The following is a 22526-nucleotide window of genomic DNA, read 5'->3' on the forward strand; positions in this document are numbered from 1 at the left end:
CTCACATGCACAAATATGAAACCTACATGGGCAATAGACAATACTCAACTTTACTAATAATCAGAGAAATTCAAATTAAAATTATGTGATACCACATTCACTATTGAACTAGCATAAATTAAAAAGACTAATAATTCCCGGGGTTGAGGATATGCAAAAATGAGAACTCAAATATGGCAACCTAGATTTGGAACTCAAACATTGCTGATGAGAGGGAAAAACAGTAGAATCATGTTGGAGAACAATTTGGCAAAATATTGTAAATTTGAGTAAGAGCATATAACTATAACCCAGCAATTCTTCCTCTAGATACATAGTCTAAAGCAGTGCTTCTCAAACTACTATCAATTTCAATCTATGTTAGGAACCAATATTTCACAAACTATAATAAAAAAATAAAATACTAAAAAAATAAAAAGCAAAACAACAAAAAGTAAAAGCCCTAATTTTTTATTTAAAACTTTAGCAAATGTAAAATTACTACGTTAAAACGCTATAAGAACCTCTAAACACTCATTCTCAATTTTTGTACTCATTACATTGTGGCTCAGAAACAAAAAAGCTTGTGACAGGGTACCAACCCACACCACATGTTGAGTAGCACTGTTCATTGTAAGGAAATTTTTGCACATGTGCACAAGGAGGCATAGATAAGGATGTTATTTCAGCACTGTTTGTAAATAAGGAAAAACCAGAAACTAGTTTTTCTTCCTCAGTATTTCATCAGAATGAAGGCGGTTCATTCATTTTAACAGCAGTTGAAAATGAATTAGATCTACACATATCAACATGAACAAAACAATGTTAGTAAAAAAGATAAGTTGTAAACAAAAGGTAATATTATGTTTGAAAACGTTCTTGGAGCTTAAAATAGGTAAAACAATTCTATAAATCATGGTTAAATACTTAGAGAAAAAGTATAAAAATACAGAAACAATATACATCAACTTCAGAATAGAAGTTACTCTCAGAAGAAAGGTTAAGGAAAAAGGCCAAGAAGAGTACTAAAAAGGCTTCAAACAGATCTACATTTTTTCCTTTAAAAGTAAATATGACCTGAAGAAAATATGGCAAAACGTTAAGCCTTCATTCTGTACATTCTTGTATATCTGAAGAGTTTAATAATAAAATTCTTAAACTTTCAGAATCTCAAGAAAAAACTGAGGGCCTAAAATGGCAATCTAATGGTATCCTGGAGTGTTAGGGAAGGCGGTGTAATTAAAAATGAGCAGTAGGATGGGCAATGGTGGCTCAGTGGCAGAGTTCTCGCCTGCTGTGCCAGAGACCTGGGTTCGATTACCGGTGCCCAACCATACAAAAAAAAAAAAAAAAAAAAGCTGGAAGCAATCTATCTATCTAGTACAACTAGAGGCATATCAATAGCAGGGATGAATACTAGGATGCTGAGTTTTGGTCAAAAACTTCCCTCTTCTTAATCTACAGAAACTAAAATCTTACTCTAAGACTAAAGATGCTGATAAACCCTATCCACTCATTTGTCCTTAAAAAAGACAAACATAGCTGTCAGCAACATGGTGAAGAACCAAAGCACTTCATTAAGTATTAAGACTTTAGAACATCTAAACGTACAAAGGATTTCTAGAATTCTCCATTAAGTAGGATCCAATCTTGTGTCCCAACATGAGGAGACTGACAAAGAGCAGGACAAACTCAACACATGTACCTAGAAACAGCCATTTCAGAAAGAAATCCAAGTACCTATAACAGCCTTTTTCCTCTCTGTCTCAGCTTCTTTCTCCACAACCTTTTGTTTCTGTGCAGCTATAAGAAGTTTTGTCTTCTCGGCCTCCCTGTGGAAAAAAACATTAAAAAAATTAGGAATGAGGGTGCACGGGTGGTTCAGTGGGTAGAATGCTCACCTTCCATGCAGAAGATCTGGGTTTGATTCCCAGACCACACACCCCCGCAAAACAAACAAAAAAAGGAACGATTGTGTAGTCAAAACAGGCAGTAATAGCGAACTTTCTGACCCATTAATGTAGGTGCGGCAGGTGTCACTCTATTTTACTTATGATGAATATGAGGCTGAAATGTTAAAGGATTTGTCCAGAGTCACCAAGGGCTAGGAGTAAAATTTAGTACATTTGAACATTAATCCAATTTTCCCATCTAATTGTATCATGTAAGGCCTGCGATGTGAAAGGAAGAATACAAATGCTTCCTGTGTTGCTAGGCTTCCTGCTATGTCCATTCAGCACCACTGTGCCAGTTAGAAAAAGGCGTCAACCTCTGGGTAGATGCAATCCCTCGGGTGTATGGTTTGGCAAGTATAATGGAACTGGATTTCAGAACTGCCTTGCTCAGCAGACATCTTGGTGCAGTGGCTTCGTTTGCTGTATAATAAAAGATCCAACTAGATGGCAGTTATTAGGTGGTAAACTTGGGTCCAATGTCAGGAAAAATTTTCTAGGAATTTGAGCTCTCTAATAATAGAAAACGGTTGGCCTATCACTAAGTATGTGCTAATGGAGCCTGAGTAGCCATATGGCAGTAAAGGCATAAAAAAAAAAAAAAGATTACTAGGTGAGATCTAAAGGGGATGATCCCAAAGTGGCTTTTAATTCTGGAATTTTAATAGTCTATGAAATTAGGAAAAATCCAGAATTATCTGAAAAGTAACTCCAATATCTTCCCCTAAACATCCTCTCCCCACCAACATTGATAAAGACATGAAATGCCATGCTGGATAATATGAATCATTTGATGGCGGAGAATACACAGTATTCATCTTTCTATTACCAGAACTATCACATTTAAAGCCTAAGATGTCCTGCATCTTCAATAAATATGTTTTTCCAGTAAATGGATCAGGCCCTGATCTACCCAGACTGGTATTTTATGCATTTAAAGGAAGAGATCTTCTACAATGAAAAAGTGGGAAAACAAAACAAAACAACCCTCTACATTACAGAAGATAATAGACCCAGGAGCAAAAAGGACTCAGAGGTATATCATCTAATAAACCAGTATTATTACTACTCCATAGGCTACTGATACATATACATGTTTGTATTCTTGACTTTTGCAGTTATTTTTCCAGTATCCCATATTGTTCTCCTTCTTAATATATCAGCCAAATTTCCTGGAGACTTTTGTTTCTCTTTTTCAGTATATGTCATGAGAAAATAATACTGCCATTCAACTGCAATAAGTATTCCTCTAAAAAAGATCCTCTAAAACACCTAGAAACTAATTTCATTCAAACAATTAACTCCTAATTCCTAGCCAGCCCTGGACACATAACAGAGAAAACTACCAGGAGTCTTCTCAGGCAAAGATTCACCAGAGATAAATTACAAAGATCCTGGTCTAATTTTAGATACACAATCACATACAATGGAAACACAAACTTTATACCAACAAGGTGTCTATTCTTACCATCACAACAGAGTAACAAAATATAGGTACTTTGTTCAACCTTCACAACTAGGACTCATTCTCTCCTCTATTAATATTTATTTCAAAGTACCATTCATATCAAATTATAGCTCCATAGGCTTCCAGCAATAGTTCTACAACTGCATTCTTAGCCACTAAACTGCTCTTGAAATCTCCCTACATAAAGAAAGAATTAATGAGTCAAGTGGGATGTAAGATATGAGAATAGGTAAAGTTACTAGAATAAAAGTATGGAAGACAGACATATCACCCACCCCAAAGTGTATTTCATACATAAGTCTCTAAGACTAGTGCATTAGTATGTACTAGTATGTACTAAGTATGTACTAAGTAAAAATATTGGGATCCCATGCATATTACTCACATTAACTCAAAATTTCTTCTTATGGCTTCTGGGATTTTGGGTTTTGTAACACGCACAGCCTAAAAAATAAAAGTGAAAAAGCCAAAGTATACTTGAAAAAATAAATTTTCAAAATACATCTTCTGTAGAAGAGCTCCTTAAATGCTACTGCTAAAACAACTATGATTTAACTGCCTACTAATAAGTGTGGGGATCCCACCAGAAAAATCTACTTTTCATGTCATCATACCAAGAATCAAAGATAAATGGCTTCTTTTTTCCTTAAAAAAAAAAAAAATGCCCGACTACAGGAAAAAAATACTCTACCCACTGAAGAAACAAACTCCCCTAGGGAAAAGTTTCTCTCCTAAAAGATGTTTCATAAAGCTCTTTATAAAGATACTTCCGCCTTCCTTTTCAAACCTGGACACCAAAGAAGCAGAAGGAAGACAAGTTCCAAGACTGAAATTACAAAGTTGGAAACAATCAGTCAAAACCAAACAACATAACTCAGGTAAAAAAACACTACTTAATACAATGGATAGTAAATGAATTTACCATATCCTAAACTTATAGCCACTCAGTACTGGCTAAGTAAATAGCCCAAATAACAGAAGGAAAACAAGTAACAATAGCATACTATATTCTTCCTACAAATCTCACTCAGAATACAGTCTACCTCTCTTTGTAGACAATGTTCACTAGAACACTTGATTTTTCCCCACTAACTGAAGTAAAGTTTTATAGAGTTAAGATTATAATCTACTTGGAAAGTGCTGTTTTGGGAAGCCTGACTTTTCTACATTAAGGATTTGATGTAAGCATTTGATTTTACAAAGAGCCTCTTAGCCCCACCTCTATTGCAAACACACATAAAATTTTGCTGACCTGAAGAAATTAATTTCCCTCTGAAAACTGTCTAGACTTCAAAGCAACAGTCTTTAAGCTCTCTATGAAAGGTTAACAGTCAAATCTACAATTCTAAAACAAAAACAAAAAGGATAATATAATTAAGTAAAACCACAAACTATATTTCAAATTTTAAAACTTACATGCCAGAAAAAGAAAGCAAAAAAGAAAGAAAAAACCACAAAGAACAAAAAAACTTATATGCCAATTTAGATATCTGAAAAAGCTTGAAAAGTACCAATAAAGAAAGTTCATCTGGAAGAAAAAGCTGGCAGAAATATTAAAGGCCATTAGTTTTTAAAAGATGATATATCTCACCAGATTTTAAAATGGACTAAAATGTTAAATTTTTGCAACCATATGGTATGTGTAAAAAAAGTAGGAAGACGGATCAGCTGCAGTCCTAAAAATGCATTCCAATTATTATATTATTTTATAACAAAAGAAAAGCAAGCAAAACAATAGAAATCTCCCCTTACCGGTTTGCAAATGTATTAGCAACCTGCAGTTTTTCATTCAACAATTTTTTCTTTTTTTGGCATGGGCAGCTTCTGGGAATTGAACCTGGGTATCTGGCATGGCAGGCCAAGAATTCTGCCACTGAGCCACTATTGCACTGCCCCATTCAATAATTTTTTATAAAAACAATTAGCAGAGGGTGGGCCATGGTGGCTCAGCACACAGAGTTCTCGCCTGCCATGCTGGAGACCCAGGTTCGATTCCCGGTACCTGCCTGTGAAGAAAAAAAAAAACAATAAGCAGAAAATGGAAGCCTGGCACCCTCAGGAGTGCACAGACAGGGAGATGGGAACTAGGAAGTAAGCCAAGATGTATTCTCTAAATGTGCTATATCCGTCCCACATCCTCCCCTCATGCCCCACGCACTCACTCCCCATGCATCCATGCCCCAGGCCCTGCTCTGCACATGCCCACCCTCCCTCTCCTGTGAAAGCACACACTCTCACCCCACCCCTCACAGGTCTTGGGTACCTGCTCCCAGACACTTGCCCTCCACCTCACCTCCCCATCCCTGGCCCCTGCAGGTGTTCACCTACACATCTAGGCAACACCTACCCCCAGCCTAGGCAGTTGCAGAACCCTGTCCCCCCACCCCCAGCTCTGTGCACCTACAAATCAGCGTTCTGCATGCCCCAAACCTGCATAAGCACATACCCACGTCCTGACTGCCCCAGCATCCACACATCTACACTCCCGTCCCCTTGGCCCTTGCATCCCAGCCCCTGCCCTGCACATGTACGCACACTCGTCCTAGTGCCCCATCCCTGTGCATGAGCATGCCCTTGCCCCATCCCCTGACACAAGAGCACCCCACTCCCATACCTGGCAGGTGCTCATGTGCATATCCATGACACAACCCCCTCCCTGCACACCTGTGCATCCCTGCCCCACCTGCACCACACCTGCACACCCACACCTGCACACCCACACCAGGGCCCGCCCATCCCACAACACGTGCACACTTCCTGATCCACGCCTTGCAACCTGTGTGACCTGTGCACTGCCCTTGCACATGCAGACATCCGTATCATGGTCCCCCCGGAGCCCTTCCCCTGACACAAGGAGACAACACCACCCCGCCCTCCATGCATCCTGACCTCTGTGTCCTGAACCCTACACCCTGATATCCACGAGCCCCGCACACACCCACCCATATCCTGCCCACGCACCAGCTCCTGCACAGCCCCTCCACATACCTTCCACTGTGCCCTACTTCTGTGTCCCCCATGCTGCACCCTGCTCCTACGCTCCAAGGCCAGCCTGAGCTGCACCCCACCCCCACAGCCCCCATACAGCCCGTCCACAACCCTGTGACCCACACCCGACACTCCTGGGCACCAGTGTAGCACTCCCGACCTGTGTCTATACCTGCACTGCAACCCATCGCTGCACTAATGTGTCCTGTCCTATGTTCCCTGTCCTGCTCCACACCTGCCCAGCAAATACAAAACTTAAGACTACTGAAGGAAATCAACTTAAAAGTAATCCTATCAAGATATTTATATGCCTCCAAGGCAACAAAAATCACAAAGCATATGAAAATGCAGACAGATATAGCCCAGTCTAAGGATCAAATTAAAATACCAGAGGAGACACAGATTTTGGAACAACTAATCAATGACGTTCATATAACTCTACTAAATAAAACTAAAGGGTTGGCTAATGACGTAATGGAGATCAAGAAGATTAGAAGAGTTTAAAGAAGAATTTGAAAGAATAAACAGAAAAATAGCAGATATCACAGAGATTAAAGATGCTGTAGACCAAATTAAAAATATACTAGAGGGCCACAGTGGCTCAGCGGCAAGAATGCTTGCCTATGATGCCAGAGGACCTGGGTTCGATTCCCAGTGCCTGCCCATGTAAAAAATATATACATATATATACTAGAGACACACAACAGCAGATTTGAAGAGGCAGAAGAAAGAATAAGCGAACTAGAGGACATGTCAACTGATTTCAAACACACAAAAGAGCACATGGCAAAAAAGATGGAAAAATGTGATTTGAATCTCAGGGAAATAGTGACTAAAACAAAGCACACAAATATAAGAATCATTGGTGTCCCAGAAGGAGAAGAGTAAAGGATTAGCAAGATTAGTTGAGGATATAATGGGGGAAAACTTCCCAACCCTTACAAAAGACATAAATATGCAAATCAAAGAAGTCCAACAAACACCCAAAAGAATAAATCCAAACAGGCCTAACACAAGACACATACTAATCAGCATGTCAAATGTTGAAGAGAAGCAGAAAATCCTGAAAACGGCAAGAGAAAAATAATCTACTACATACATGGGAAACCGTATAAGACTGAGTCTGGACTATAATGGAGGCAGGAAGGCAGTGGTATGAAATACTTAAGATCCTGAAAGAGAAAGACTTTCCACCAAGAATTCAATACAGATTGGCAGAATGGATTAAGAAATATGATCCAGCTATACGCTGCTTAGAAGAACCCATCTTAGACCCTAGATACAAACAGACTGAAAGTGAAAGGATGGAAAAAGATGTTCCATGAGAGCTGTAACCAAAAGAAAGCAGGAGTAGCTATACTAATATCAGACAAAATACTTTAAATGTAAAGACAACATAAGAGACAAAGAAGGACAATAAATATTAATGAAAGGGACAATTCACCAAGAAGAAATAATAATCATAAATGTTTATGCTCCCAATCAAGGAGTTCCAAAGTACACGAGGCAAACACTGGCAAAACTGAAGAAAGCAAAAGATATTTCAACAATAACAGTAGGAGACTCCAATACAGCACTCTCCTCTATCGGTAGAAAAACTGAACAGAGGATCGACAAGGAAATAGAAAATTTAAACAATTTGATAAATAAATTAGAACTAACAGACATATATAGGTTCTCACAGCCCAAAACACCAAGATATACATTCTTCTCTAGTGCTATGGAACATTCTCCAGGCTAGGTCGCATGCTAGGGCACAAACAGATCTTTACAAATTTAAAAGCACTGAAATCATTCAAAGCTCCTTCTTTGATCACAATGGAATAAAACTAGAAATCAATAACCACAAAAAAAGAGAACTTTCAGTAAAAAGACAGCCTACCCAATGGGAGACAATATTTGGAAACGACATATCATATAAAGGTCTAGTACCCAGAATTTATAAAAAGATTGTTCAACAGACAACTCAATTACAAAATGGGCAAAAGATTTGAACAGACACTTCTCAGAAGAAGAAATACAAATAGCCAAAAGACAAAATAAGAGCTGCTCAACTTCCCTGGCCATTAGAGAAATGCAAATCAAAGCCACAATGAGATATCATCTCACACCCACCAGAATGGCCATTATCAATAAAACAGAAAATGACAAGTGCTGGAGAGGATATGGAGAAAGAGGCACACTTAGCCACTGTTGATGGGAATGTCAAATGGTACAATCGCTGTGGAAGGTAGTTTGGCGGTTCCTCAAAAAGCTTAATAGAGAATTGCCATATGACCCAGCAATACCATTGCTAGGTATCTACTCAAAGGACATAAGGGCAAGGACACAAACAGACATTTGCACACCAATGTTTATAGCAGCATTATATACAATTGCAAAGAGATGAAAACAGTCAAAATGTCCATCAACAGAAGAGTGGCTAAACAAACTGTGGTATATACATACAATGGAATATTATGCAGCTGTAAGACAGAATACAGTTATGGAGTATGTAACAACATGGATGGATCTTGTGGACATTATGCTGAGTGAGATTAGCCAGAAACAAAAGGACAAATACTGTATGGTCTTACTGATATGAACTGACATTAGTGAATAAACTTGGAATATTTCGTTGGTAACAGGAGATAGAAATATGGTAAGATATTGGGTAATTGGAGCTGAAGGGATACAGATTGTGCAACAGAACTGAATATAAAAACTCAGAAATGGATAGCACAATACTACCTAACTGTAATACAATTATGTTAAAACGCTGAATGAAGCTGAATGCGAGAATGATAGAGGGAGGAGGGCTGGGGGCACAGATGAAATCAGAAAGAAAGATAGACGATAAAGACTGAGATGGTATAATCTAGGAATGCCTAGAGTGTATAATGATAGTGACTAAATGTACAAATTTTAAAAATGTTTTTACATGAGGAAGAACAAAGGAATGTCATTACTGCAGGGTGCCAAAAACAAATGGTAATTAATATTTTTAAATTTCATCTTATGTGTGAGACTAAAGCAAAAAAGGTTTATTTGGTACAAAATTTATATTTTGACCAGTGCATTTCCTAATACAACTTATGTAGACAACCTAAGTGAACACCATAAGTACATGGAATCTTGAGTAGGGCATGAGATTTTGATGGTTTGTCCAGAGTGATGCCCTGATAAATCCCAGAGTGATTTGATCAGTGAGTGTAAAAGCATTTGAAAAGTCCCCTTCTGGGAATGGTGAGAACGGGGAAAAATTCAACTTTCCCAAGTTGAATTCTTGATACTCTCACAAGTAATGTGGACAACCAAAGCTATAGGCTGAGCCCCCAGTCTTGGGGTTTGTTCATATGAAACTTAACACCACAAAGGATAGGTCAAGCCTACTTAAAATTTGGCCTAAGAGTCACCCCCAAGAGAACCTCTTTTGTTGCTCAGATGTGGCCTCTCTCTCCAGCCAACACAACAAGCAAACTCACCACCCTCCCCGTCTGCGTGGGACATGACTCCCAGGGGTGTGGACCTTCCTGGCAATGTGGAACAGAAATCCTAGAATGAGCTGAGACTCAGCATCAAGGGACTGAGAAAAACCCTAGAATGAGCTGAGACTCAGTATCAAGGGATTGAGAAAACCTTCTCTACAAAAAAGGGGGAAGAGTGAAATGAGACAAAGTGTCAATGGCTGAGAGATTCCAAACAGAGTCGAGAGGTTATCCTGGAGGTTTTTCTTACGCATTAAGTAGATATCACCTTGTTATTCAAGATGTAATGGAGAGGCTGGAGGGAAATGCCTGAATATGTGGAGCTGTGTTCCAGTAGCCATGTTTCTTGAAGATGACTGTATAATGGTAAAGCTTTCACAATGTGACTGTGTGATTGTGAAAACCTTGTGTCTGATGCTCCTTTTATCTACCTTGTCAACAGACAAGTAGAACATATGGAATAAAAATTAATAATAGGGGGGAAAAATGTTAAAATAAATTTAGTTTGAAATGCTAACGATCAATGAAAGGGGGGGGGTAAGGGGTATGGTATGTATAAATTTTTTTTTCAGTTTTTGTTTTCTTTTTCTGAATAGATGCAAATGTTCCAAGAAATGATCATGATGAGGAATATGCAACTATGTGATGATATTGTGAATTCCTGATTATATATATAGAACGGAATGATCAAAATAGGAATGTCTGCATTTGTTTGGTGTTTCTTTGGTATTTAAAAAAATAAAATAAAAAAATTATAAAAAAAAATTAAATTGGGCAAAGGACTGGAACAGACATTTCTCCAAATGGCCAACAAACACACAAAAAGATGCTCAGCATGATTAGTCATTAGGGAAATGCAAATTAAAACCACAATGAGATGCCACTTCACATCCACAAGGATGGCTATTTTAAAAATGGAAAATAACAAGTGTTGGAAAGGATATAGGGAAACTGGAACACTAGTGAATTGATGTGGGAATGTAAAATGGTACAGCCACTGTAGAAAGCCATATGGTGGTTCTTCAAAATGTTAAATATAGAATTACCATTACCCAGCAATTCCACTTCTAGGTACATACCCAAAGAAAGTGAAAATAGGATCTCAAACAGATCCTTGTACACCAATGTTTATAAATAAGCAGCATTATTCACAATAGCCAAAAGGTGGAAACAAGTCAACTGTCCATCAACAAATGAATGGATAAACAAAATGTGGTACATACACACAATAGAAAATTATTTGGCATAAGGAAAAAATGAAGTTATGAGACATGCTGCAACATGGAAAAATTTTGAAAACATTATGCTCAGTGAAACAAGCAAGACACACAATAGGAGAAAAATGGTATGATATCACTTATAAGAGATGACTAGAAAGAGAAAATTCACACAGATTGAAAGAAGATTAAAGGTTACCAAGAGAGGAAAAGACAGAGAGGGAAGAGGGAAAGGGAAAAGGAAGGAAGAATGAGTGTTTAAAAAAAAAAAAAAGGCATAAAGATCAGTGGCTGCCACAGGCTGAGATGGAGAGGAAGAGGAATAGAGGAGCACAGGTCCTTTTTACAATAGGAAAACTATTCTGTATGATGATACCATAATGGAAGATACATGACATTACACATTTATCAGAACCCTCAGAACTGCATACACAGAGTAAACTCTAATGTAAAACCCTGGACTTCAGTTACTAATAATGTATCAGTATTGATAATTCATAACAAGTGTACTACACTAATAAAAATGTTCATAATAGGGGAAAAAAGCTTTTTAATATAATGAAAAAACTGATAATTTAAAATTTTAAAAATTAGCAAAAACAAGAGACAACTAACAAACGAAACACAAAAGGACACTAAGTATCCTAGGACATTTAACAACACTAGGTAATACAAAATAATACCAGATAAATTTTCTCCAAAATATTTGAAAAAGAGTGAGGATGTGTGCATTAATCTGCTAATTATCTGGGTACAATCACATAATCAAGTGTCTGGGAACCACAGGCAACCAACACTGCTGATTGGCATGTAAACTGCTAAAAACTTATGTGAAAAGCAATTTAGCAATATCTATCAAAAAATCCCAGAAAGGGGCATTCACTGTTACCCATCAATCCCACTTTTAGGAATGTATCTACTGAAGGGCCCTAAAAGATGTATGGATAAGCTTGGTCATTACAACACAAATAAAAAGTAAAAAATTTGAAACCAGAAATTAATTAAATATAACCACTGAAAGTGATGATTAACCAAATTTCTATTTTTGACTTGCAAAGTTGTTCATATATACTGTTAGTGAAAAAAGCAGGTATGGTATGATTTTACTTCTGTTTAACATTTCTTTATATCTATAAACATATGTCCCTGTACATTAAGAAGAGTCAGAAAAGTTAATATTGATTATTTCTACACTTTAAAATTACTGGTGAATTTCACTTTGTTTTTCATCCTTTTCCTACTATGTAATTTTTTTTCAACATATAGTAACCTGTGTATGTATGAAAATATCCAGAACATAAAAAGAGCCACTACAACCAGTAAGGAAGAAAAACAATCCAGCAGGGAAAAAGGCAAAGGATTTGAATAGGCAATTGACAGAAGGGTATAAATGGCCAATAAAAATATCAAAAGATGCTCAACCTCTATATTAATAATCAAGGAAATGCAAATCAAAGAGAGATAACTTCACACCTATCCAAATGGCCAAAATAAAGATCTGTGACTGTCCCAGAGTAATTTAGGCCATAAACAAAGAAGTATTCGCAAAGTCCTCTTAAGGGGAACGGCGAGAAAGGAGGAAATATTCAACTTCCCCATTTGGAGAATGTCTGATAATAGTGCGGACAACCAAATTAGTAGGCCGACCCTTGATCTTGGGGTTCGCCTCTATGAAACTTATTTCTGTAAAGCACAGGCTAAACCTACTTAGAATTATGCCTAAAAGTCACCCCCAGAGAACTCTTTTGTTGCTCAGATATGGCCTCTCTAAGCCAACTAGGCAGGTGAACTCACTGCTCTTTCTTCTTCATGAGGCGTGACTTCCAGGGGTGTAAATCTCCCCAGCAAGGTGAGACAGAAATTCTGTGATGAACCAAGACCTTGCATCAAGGGACTGAGAAAGCCTTCTAGACCAAAATGCAGAAGAGAGAAATGAGACAAAATAAAGTTTCAGAGGCTGAAAGATTTCAAATAGAATAGAGAGGTTATTCTGGAGGTTATTCTTATGTATTATATAGATATTCCTTTTTAGTTTGTGGTGTATTAGAGTGGGTGGAAGGAAGTACCTGAAAATGCTGAGTTGTGTTCCAGTAGCCTTGATTCTTGAAGACAATTGTATAAAGATATAACATTTACAATGTGACTGTGTGAAAACCTTGTGTCTGATGCTCCTGTTATCCAGGGTATGGACAAATGAGTAAAAAAAATATGGATTAAAAAATAGACAAACAGGGCAGGCCACAGGGGCTCAGCAGGCAAGAATGCTTGCCTGCCATGCCAGAGGACCTGGGTTCGATTCCTGGTGCCTGCCCATGTTAAAAAAAAAAAATAGACAAACAATAGGGGAACAAAGGTTAAAATAAATTGGGTAGATGGAAATACTAGTAGTCAATGAGAGGGGTAAGGTATAGGGTATGTATGAATTTTGTCTTTTTTTATTTTCTTTTCTGGAGTGATGCAAATTTCTAAAAATGATCATGGTAATGAACACACAACTATGTGATGATATTGTGAGCCACTGATTGTACAGAAGGTATGGAATGCATATATGTGGATTTCTCAATAAAAATATTTTTTAAAAAGATGTGATTGCTTTAAATGCTGGTGAGGTCATGGGGAAGCAAGTATTTGCCTATACTTTCAGTAAAAATGAAGATTTGTACAGTAAAAATAAAGACTTGCATTCAGAAGGATAATTTGATAGTATCTATCAACAATAAAAATGTGCTGGCTCTATGATCTAGCAAATAATTTCACTTCTAGGGACCTTCTCTAGAAAAACACATGCTCACGCATACAAGGAGATATACCACAAATGTTCACTACACCTACTGCTTTATCAAAAGCAAAAACTGGAAACAACAGGGAAATGGCTAGGTGATATAAGGAAAGGAATTTAAGGCGGCTATTAAAAGGAATGGGTCAGAGCTCTAAGTAATAACCTGCAAAGACTCTAAGAATTTGTGACAGTCACATTTATAAGCCTGAAAATGAAGAACTACTATAGCCATAAGTGAATAGATAACTAATAGGATTTTACAAACAGCTGGATATTTCAAATGATCCCTTACTGGCTCACCTTCAGGCACTTCTGTGAGATGATGGCATAACATGAATGAGGACATGGGAAAAACCTGCCCATCATTCCAGTCTCATTTATGAGAAGCACATGCACACACATGAACATGTACAGTGAGTAGACAAGTCAGGAGCAGCACCACTGAGCTTGAAGAATTGAGACACATGCGACACCTAAGGAAGCTTTATCCTTACTGCAGATGTTTATCACAACAACTGATCTCCTAGACACTAAGAAAGGACACTACAGAAGCCACATTACCACTTCTTATGTAATTCAGATCTAGAGCAACGGCTTTCAAACGTTATGGACCAGGACAACATTAAGAAACACAATTTCCATTAAAACCTAATATAAACAATGCCCCCACCACCACCCCACAGCTATGTGAAACAAAAACTTCTCAGAATAATACTTTACTACATGTCATGTGCTGATTTCTTTTTCTATTCCATTTCACTTTATTTAAAAGACTGGTCATGACCGCTAAACCTGACTTTACATTCACCAATTTATTTCAACCCATAATCTGAAAACATACTGATACAGAAAACTAGGCGGATGGCCTATCTTCATTTTATCTCCCCCTGCTAACAGTACCAGCACCACTAAATTCATCTACCTCATTTCTACTCAGACCATCCTATTCACTTGAAATACCTTCCTCATTCCTTTCCCCCATATAAATCCTATTAATTCTTCTAGACCTACCTAAAAATTCATCTCAATCAGTCTCCCTCAGTTACACTCGCCTGAAATGTTCTCTCACTCTTAACTTTTACAGCAATAACCATCCAATCAATTCATCTGTTAACATTTTCATTTTTTTCTAGATTTATTATTCAAATCTTATACTTGAACATTTTCATAATCTTATTGAGGGCAAGGATTACTCTTATAACTGATTTTTAACCACTATTGGATCTTAATAATGCCTCACATACAGCAAGTACATGGATTTTATTTCCTCATAAGAGCCTTGGCTTCTCTGTGCCCTCTAAAGGTGTCCACAAGAAAGTGTCACCCGTGGTAAGCTACAAGAGCACTTTATTTTGGCAGAGACTTAAAAGTCAAACATGAGAAAGGTCTTCTATAAATCACCACAGAGTTTCAATTAAATAACTGCTGAATAAACAATCTGATGAAAGATTAGATTCAGGGCTCTCAAAATTCTCTGAGAATTTTCCTAGGAAAAGGGCTTACCTGTATAGTGAGACCTGGGGCCATGGAGTTCAAATCTTTTTGCAGAGCTTGCTTCAGGTTTTCATCTATTTGATCTGTTTTTGAAGCCAAGAACAACAGCTCTCATGACACTTAAATTTTTTTTTTACATTGTATAAACAGTGAAACAAACCTAATCACTACTAAATCTAAAATTTCATGGTAGTATTCTTTTATAGTTTAAACTGCTTCATATATACACACACACACACACACACACACACACACACACACACACACACATATATTGTTTTCCTTTTATGTGAAAAAAGTGTGAGAAATAATCTAATAAAGAAATTAAGGAAGATGACCTGCAGCAAGTACAAGTTTATCCAACAAATAGAGACTCTGGGTCTCTAGTATTTCAGTTCAGGGTTTTTTGGTCTTGATTCTCATAAAAAAGAAAATTTTTATCTTCAATTAAAATACTAGATTTCATTTTCATAAATCTCAGCTAATCATTATTTTTAATTTAAAAAGAGAAGAAAAAAGGCTCATGGCAAGGACTTTGAAGCATACACAGAATAGAAAATAAGATGCCACTTCACTTGGCCTTGTAACTCATGAATTTTCCACCCACCTCAATGGTACTTTCACCATTATTAAAATGGTGAGCAGTGATGACATATTAAGACAGATTGGGTTTTTTATACCCCATCCCAATGGTTGTCAAATCACCAAAGAAGAATCAATTGGGTGTTTTGCGAATGGATTAACTATTCTTACACCTCTCACTCAAAAATTCACTATTTGAGGGAGGAGGTAAGCAACCAATAGCAATAATTCATCCCCTGGAGCATTCACTATCACAAATGAAAAGTAACTTGTGTAGAAAAGCGTTAACACAGCAGACCTGAGACTACAATCCTTAGAAGGCCTATCTGCAAGGCTAGCCCTTGGCTGGTATCTGGAAACTTGGAGAAGATTCCCAATATTCCAAGAATTGCCAAGAGTGATTCACTGTATACAAACTGTTTATACAAACAATGTGGTTTATGCTGAACACCTGCTTCCTTTCTGGAAGACTGGAATTTTGATTCAGGATAGGCAAAGGGTGACTGTGTGACCAATTCCCAATAAAAACCTCAGGCACTGAGTCTCTAATGAGCTTCCCTGGTAGACGATACTTCACATGTGGTGTCACAATTAAATGCACCCTGTGTACTCCACTGGGAAATGACTCTTGGAAGCTTTCACCTGATTTCCCGTGAACGTTGCTCTATATGCCTTTTCCCTTTGCTGATTTTGCTTTGTTTTGTTTTATTGTAATAAAATCTTAGCTATGAGTATGCACCATGGATTGTTTTCGGTATAGGGAAAATATGAGGTAATTACTGTAAATTTCTCTAAGTTTCCTCAAATTATCTATTAAATTAGCAGCAAAGCTAATTTTCAGTAAGTTATCACAGTAAAAGCAATATAGTCTCTAAGTAAATGAAGATTTCCCAATAACTATCAAGTTACATATTTTACATTTTTGGACACAATATCCATTCTTAAAGCATATTACCTACAAACTATTGGCTTATTCATGATAAGAAACTTTAAGCTTAAGGTAAAAAATATTTAAAAGATAACTGTTCCATTATAAATTCAGAAGAAATGCTCAAATAGCATAAAATTTATTAACATGTTACTATCCATAAATAAGTTGAACAAGATTTCCAGTGGACTATTCACATACTTAAAATAAGACACTTACCAAACAATTCAATGTAAACTTCTTGAAGTGTGTGGGCACTGCAAAACTGGTTCAGCTCATGGTGAATTTTATTAAAGATTAAAGTCTTGTCATAATCTGCAGTGTAGTTCCTTACGATATCAAACACTGTAAGAAGTACAATCCATGTTTGTATTACACAAAACTGACTCAGTATCTTCTGCTTTAGTCAGGGTGAAGTTATAGTGAGATAATAATGTACACAAGGAAGAGCGTCAACGAAATAGTGGAAACATAAAAAAAAAAAACTCAAAACCCTTAATTGTGTTTCTTGTGCTCAAATTTCCAGATATCTTTTAACATTTGCAATACTAATGGACACAGTTTGAATTCCATAATTATTATGGAGGTAATAGGGAATTGTCAAAGTTTTCAAGCAAGGTATGACACAATTGGGTTTGTATTTTAGCAGTCACATAATCAAATCTGTACTTTGGCAGGGCTGTGAAGATGAACTGAGAGGCATGGAGATCAGTGTAGGGAAAATAAGAGGTAATTACTACAAAAGTTTAAATGAGAGGTAAAGAGGACCTAAATTAATAGAGGAACAGTGGGAATAAAAGATGGAAGGACTTCAAAAGACCTTTTTTAAAAGTAAAGTTTTTAAAGGCTGTAAAAAAGATGCCAGGCTAGAAGGGAAAGAAGCTAAAATTTACCAGGCCTGGCTTTATGTCAGTTTTCATCATTAGTACTTAAATCTTGCAAAAATCTCCTTATTTTACACATTAGGAAACTGAGAGCCAGAGAATTTCAGAACTGTGCCAAACATTCAGAACCCATGCTCTGCCTGCTGAACATGCTGCTTTCTGTCTTTAGAGCCAAGGATTTGTTCCACTGGTTTTCCCAGGTAGGATATTAGATGCAATTTGATTCCAGATCATAACTGATACAAAGGCCATCAATAACACTTGCTGACTCATTTTCCAAATGAATTGGTAATCTAATAGTTTCATTTTTATAGCTGGTTAGAGAACCATCAATCTCTTTCCTTCTTCTATTCTTCCAAACACAGCCATTGCAATGATTTGTGACCAGCGAGAATAGATAAAAGAAGACAAGGAAAATGCTTAAAAACGGATTCAAATCCACTTGATAATTTTACAGCCTGCTCTCTGCTCTGAAATTCTTTTATTTTTTTGCCTTACTTGTAATGTGAAATTTAGCATGATTTTATATCCCAATATAACTTTTTGTTTTTAGGTCATATCATATCTTTTTAAGTAAAATAAAAACTCCATAAAGGCTTAAGCTCTATCTTCATTTTCTGAATTATCCTTGATGAGCACAGTTCTCTGCATGCACCAGGTATTAATTTTGACAATGAATATAAAGATAAAATGGCAGAGTGTTCTTTAGAGGTCTGCCAAAGCATCTAATTAAGTTTTCATTTTAACAGTACTAATTCCAACCCTGTGGGTGCTCACTCATCTTTTACCAAGATATACTTTTCCCACACTGAGTACTCTTCCCATATTGTATTGTTGTTTATTTGGGGCGGGGGGGGGGGGGGCTGCATGGTCCAGGAAGCGAACCGTATTGCATTGTTATGCAAATATCAACTAAAAAATAATTTTCTGCAGTCACAAATCAGTGTGGTACATGGAATTGATCAGTTAGATTTTTAGCACGCAAGGAAATAATCTCTCACCCTGCCTGGATAAAATGCTATTTTCCCATTCTAAAAACCCATGACCCTATTGCACTTAAAAAACATTCTGTTCAGAGAAGAGTAACATACGGTTTCAGAGAGTCAACCTTGTCCAGAACCTCTGGGACCTATTTCTGCCTCCATTCTTAGAAATGGAAAATATTTCAGTAATTATTCTTTTACATTTATCAGAAGCCACAGATATCATGAAACTTTAAAAGTACCTTCCATGAAGTTGTGAGGCATTCAAGTAAATGAATGAAACTTAACAGTTGTATGCTGAATGAAATATCAGGAACAAAAAGACAGATATTATCATGCCTCAATCTTACAAACTAACTATAATATAAAAATTCGGTGAACTGAGGTTGAGAGCATGAGTTATCAGATCAGGGCTTACTGTAAAGGGTCCTAGATTGTAAGCTCTTACAACAGTCACATATATTCAGGAGGTATTACTGTTAATTCTAAACTCTAAGATACTCAGCTGTGTGTATATAACATGGTCTCTCCCAGAAACTTTGGGTATTTATGTGACACCGGAGACTCACAGTTAGAGCTTTAAAGATATTAAAGTCAGCAGTACCCCATACAGGAACTGTTTAAAAAGTTGCATGAATGAAGTTGATCAGGATAGGACTAAGGTTTAACAGAAGACTGGGTAAAGGATGATATCGTCCATATTTTAAAACTTCAACTTCTGTGTGAGACTAAAGGGTGAGATGTTTCCTAATTTAACTTGTATGGTCAGTTAAGTACATGGAATTTTGAAAAGGGCAAAAGATTGTGTTGGTTTTTCCAGGTTAGTGGGATAAATACCAGAGTGATCTGGACAGTGAATAAAGAAGTATTTGCAAAGTCCTCTTGGTGGGGAAAAGATTCAACTTCCCCATTTGGAGAATTTCTGATATTCTCGCAAGCAGTGGGAACAACCAAATCAATAAGCCCTTGATCTTGGGGGTTCCCCCTATGAAACATATTTCTGCAAAGGATAGGCTAAGCCTACTTAAAATTAGGCCTAAGAGTCACCCCTCTTTTGTTGCTCAGATGTGGCCTCACTTGCTAAGCTGACACCGCAAGAGAACCAACTGCCCTCCCCCAACCCACTACAAGGGACGTGACTCCCAAGGGTATAAGTCTCAATCCCAGGATGAGATGGAACCCAGCAACAAGGGACTGAGAAAACCTTCTTAACCAAAAGGGGTAAGAGAGAAATGAGAAAAAATAAAGTGTCAGTGGCTGAGAGATTTCAAATAGAGTTGAAAGGTTATCCTGGAGGTTATTCTTACACTTTATATAAATATCCCCTTTTCAGTTAATGGTGTATTGGAGTGGCTAGAGGGAAGTGCCTTAAACTGTAGAGCTGTGTTCCAGCAGCCTTGTTTCTTGAAGATGATTGTATAATGATATAGCTTTCACAATGTGACTGTGTGATTGTGAAAACCTGTGTCTGAAGCTTCTTTTATCTAGGGTATGGACAGATGAGTAAAAAATATGGATAAAGAATAAACAAATATGGGGGAACAAAGGTTAAAATAAATGGGGTAGATGGAAATACTAGTGGTCAATGAGAGGGAGGTGTAAGGGGTATGGTATGTATGAGTTTTTTCTTTTTTATTTCTTTTTCTGGAGTGATGCAAATGTTCAAAAAAAAAAAAGAATCACTGATCACAGTGATGAATACACCACTATGTGATGATACTGTGAGCCATTTATTGTACACCATATATGGAATATTTGTATGTTAAGAATGTTTGTATGCATGTATGTTAAGTTTTACTAATAAAAATTTTAAAAAAAAAGAAAAGAAATTGCAATTTCCTCTTCATTCCCCACATTCCTGATCCAATTTATTGGGCTGTATTTCTTTTTCTGTCACATGTACCACCTTTGAACAGAATAGATAATTTACTTATTATATTTGTTACTTGTTTCCTGTTTATAGCCATGAAGGCAAGTTTCATTTGTTTCATTCACTGGTATACCGCAAACCCCGAGAACAGTGCTTGATACATAGAGGCACTGAATAAATAGCTACTGAATGAATATCAATAACAACAAAAGTACCTTCCTAAGGCTAAAGTCATGTGTGTCACCAGAAGAAAAGCTAGAGTTTAGGGTCTGTATAACTTAGCAAAAACCAGAGCAGAAAATGATGATGGTTAACTATATAAATTTAAGAGAGCTCTTACGTGAACTAGAACAAACATACATCACTATTATAAGGTGTTAATACTAGGGTGTTGTATGGGAAGAAAATACAGTTAATGTAAACTAAGGTCTACAGTTAACAGCAACATTATAATACTCTTTTATTAATTGTAACAAAGGCACTATACCAAAACTAAATGTCAATAATAGGGGCATATAGAGATATGGGATTTTTTAATTGGAAAGAAATGAGAATGTTCTCATACTGACTGTAGTGATGAATGCATAACTTTGGATTAAATCAAGAACCACTGACTGTACACTTAGGATGGATTGTATGGTGTGTGAATAAACCTGTTCAGAGAAAAAAATAAAAAACTTTATGCTTTTACATTCCCTGTCCCATCCCCCCAAAGAAAAAGTACCTTCCTATTCCTCAGGGAATCTCTCAGTAGTAAGTACTCTGATTATAATTACAAAAATGGCAAATAAATGGAATCGTACCTGCATAAGGAGCCAACATATTAACCACTTCTATTCGGTCAATATAAATCATGACCCCACCACTAAAAGCAAAAAAAAATGGAAGTAATGAGTCGATACAAACCTATTATAACTCCATAATAATTCTATAGGCCCAAATATATCCCACAGGATAGAATTTACAAGGAAAATCTAAACATATGCTACTGAACGATTGAAATGACCCCATTGAACACTACTCAAATGACCTTTCCAGAGACAGAGATGGCATTCTATTATTCTGACTACATATACTCACCTGGCTCTTCTCATGAACAAAAGCCCACCTCTGTAAGTTTTGACCAAACCAGCTCACATCAGTGTTAAACCTATAACCAAGAGCTACTTGGCACTTTGCCCTAACTGAAGTCACTAGCTAAGGTAGTATACCTTTGAACTTTTCTACCAAGGAACCAAGTAAAGTGAAAAGGTTCCCTAAGAGGCACGGAGGCCAGCCACAAGCTGAAAATTCATTTGAAGTTTCCTGCCTTATTTTAACAATTCATCAGGATTTTTAATCTCCTTAACTGGTTTTATTCTAAAACAAAAAAAAGAATTTCTTCCAAACCTTGAAATAAAACTGACAGGACACAAAGATAGCTCTTGTTAATAACCTCCTTAATTCCTGGCATACCAACTCATACCCTGAGGGTCATGTGTACCTCTCTAGGTCAAGTGCTAGATTAGGTACTTTATATAAACTAATTCTAACCCTGATTTCTACAAATGAGGAAACATCAGATAAGGTTAGGAAAAGTCATAAAGCAGATATGACAGTGCAAATATGTGACGTTAGGTCTGTTGATTCTAAAACCCACACTTTTTTAGACACTACCATATGGTTCCTAAGAAGGGAAGCTCCTATTCAAAGAAAGGCCTCTGTTCACATAATGCTCAGAACTGACCCTCCTCCGCCCCATGCCCTCAGGTTACTATTACACCTATGTGAAAGAGTCTAAGTGATCACAGCTTCTTCATAAAGAACAGAAACTTCATCTGAACTAAAGAAAGGATAATAAGCAAAGGGGAAGCTTACCTTGTTCCGCAAGGCACATTTTTAACTTCATCAGTTTGTAGTGTTGTCTGGGGAGAGAAAAATATCAATACTCAGGAC

General features: G+C 37.0%; 1 protein-coding gene across 1 annotated transcript in view; it reads right to left on the bottom strand.

Moving 5' to 3' along the window:
- The window catches only part of ERLIN1 (ER lipid raft associated 1), a 40232-nt gene that overhangs the window by 11459 nt on the left and 6247 nt on the right, over positions 1–22526 (bottom strand). Inside the window, exons 4-9 of the mRNA XM_077125734.1 lie at positions 22449–22495; positions 21395–21456; positions 17074–17199; positions 15354–15427; positions 3785–3843; positions 1720–1811 (exon numbers count right to left, since the gene is read on the bottom strand). Coding sequence (XP_076981849.1) covers positions 1720–1811; positions 3785–3843; positions 15354–15427; positions 17074–17199; positions 21395–21456; positions 22449–22495 — 460 coding nt within the window. The remainder of the gene's footprint in view (positions 1–1719; positions 1812–3784; positions 3844–15353; positions 15428–17073; positions 17200–21394; positions 21457–22448; positions 22496–22526) is intronic.

This window comes from Tamandua tetradactyla, chromosome 13 (genome assembly GCF_023851605.1).
Source record: "Tamandua tetradactyla isolate mTamTet1 chromosome 13, mTamTet1.pri, whole genome shotgun sequence".
NCBI lineage: Eukaryota > Metazoa > Chordata > Mammalia > Pilosa > Myrmecophagidae > Tamandua > Tamandua tetradactyla.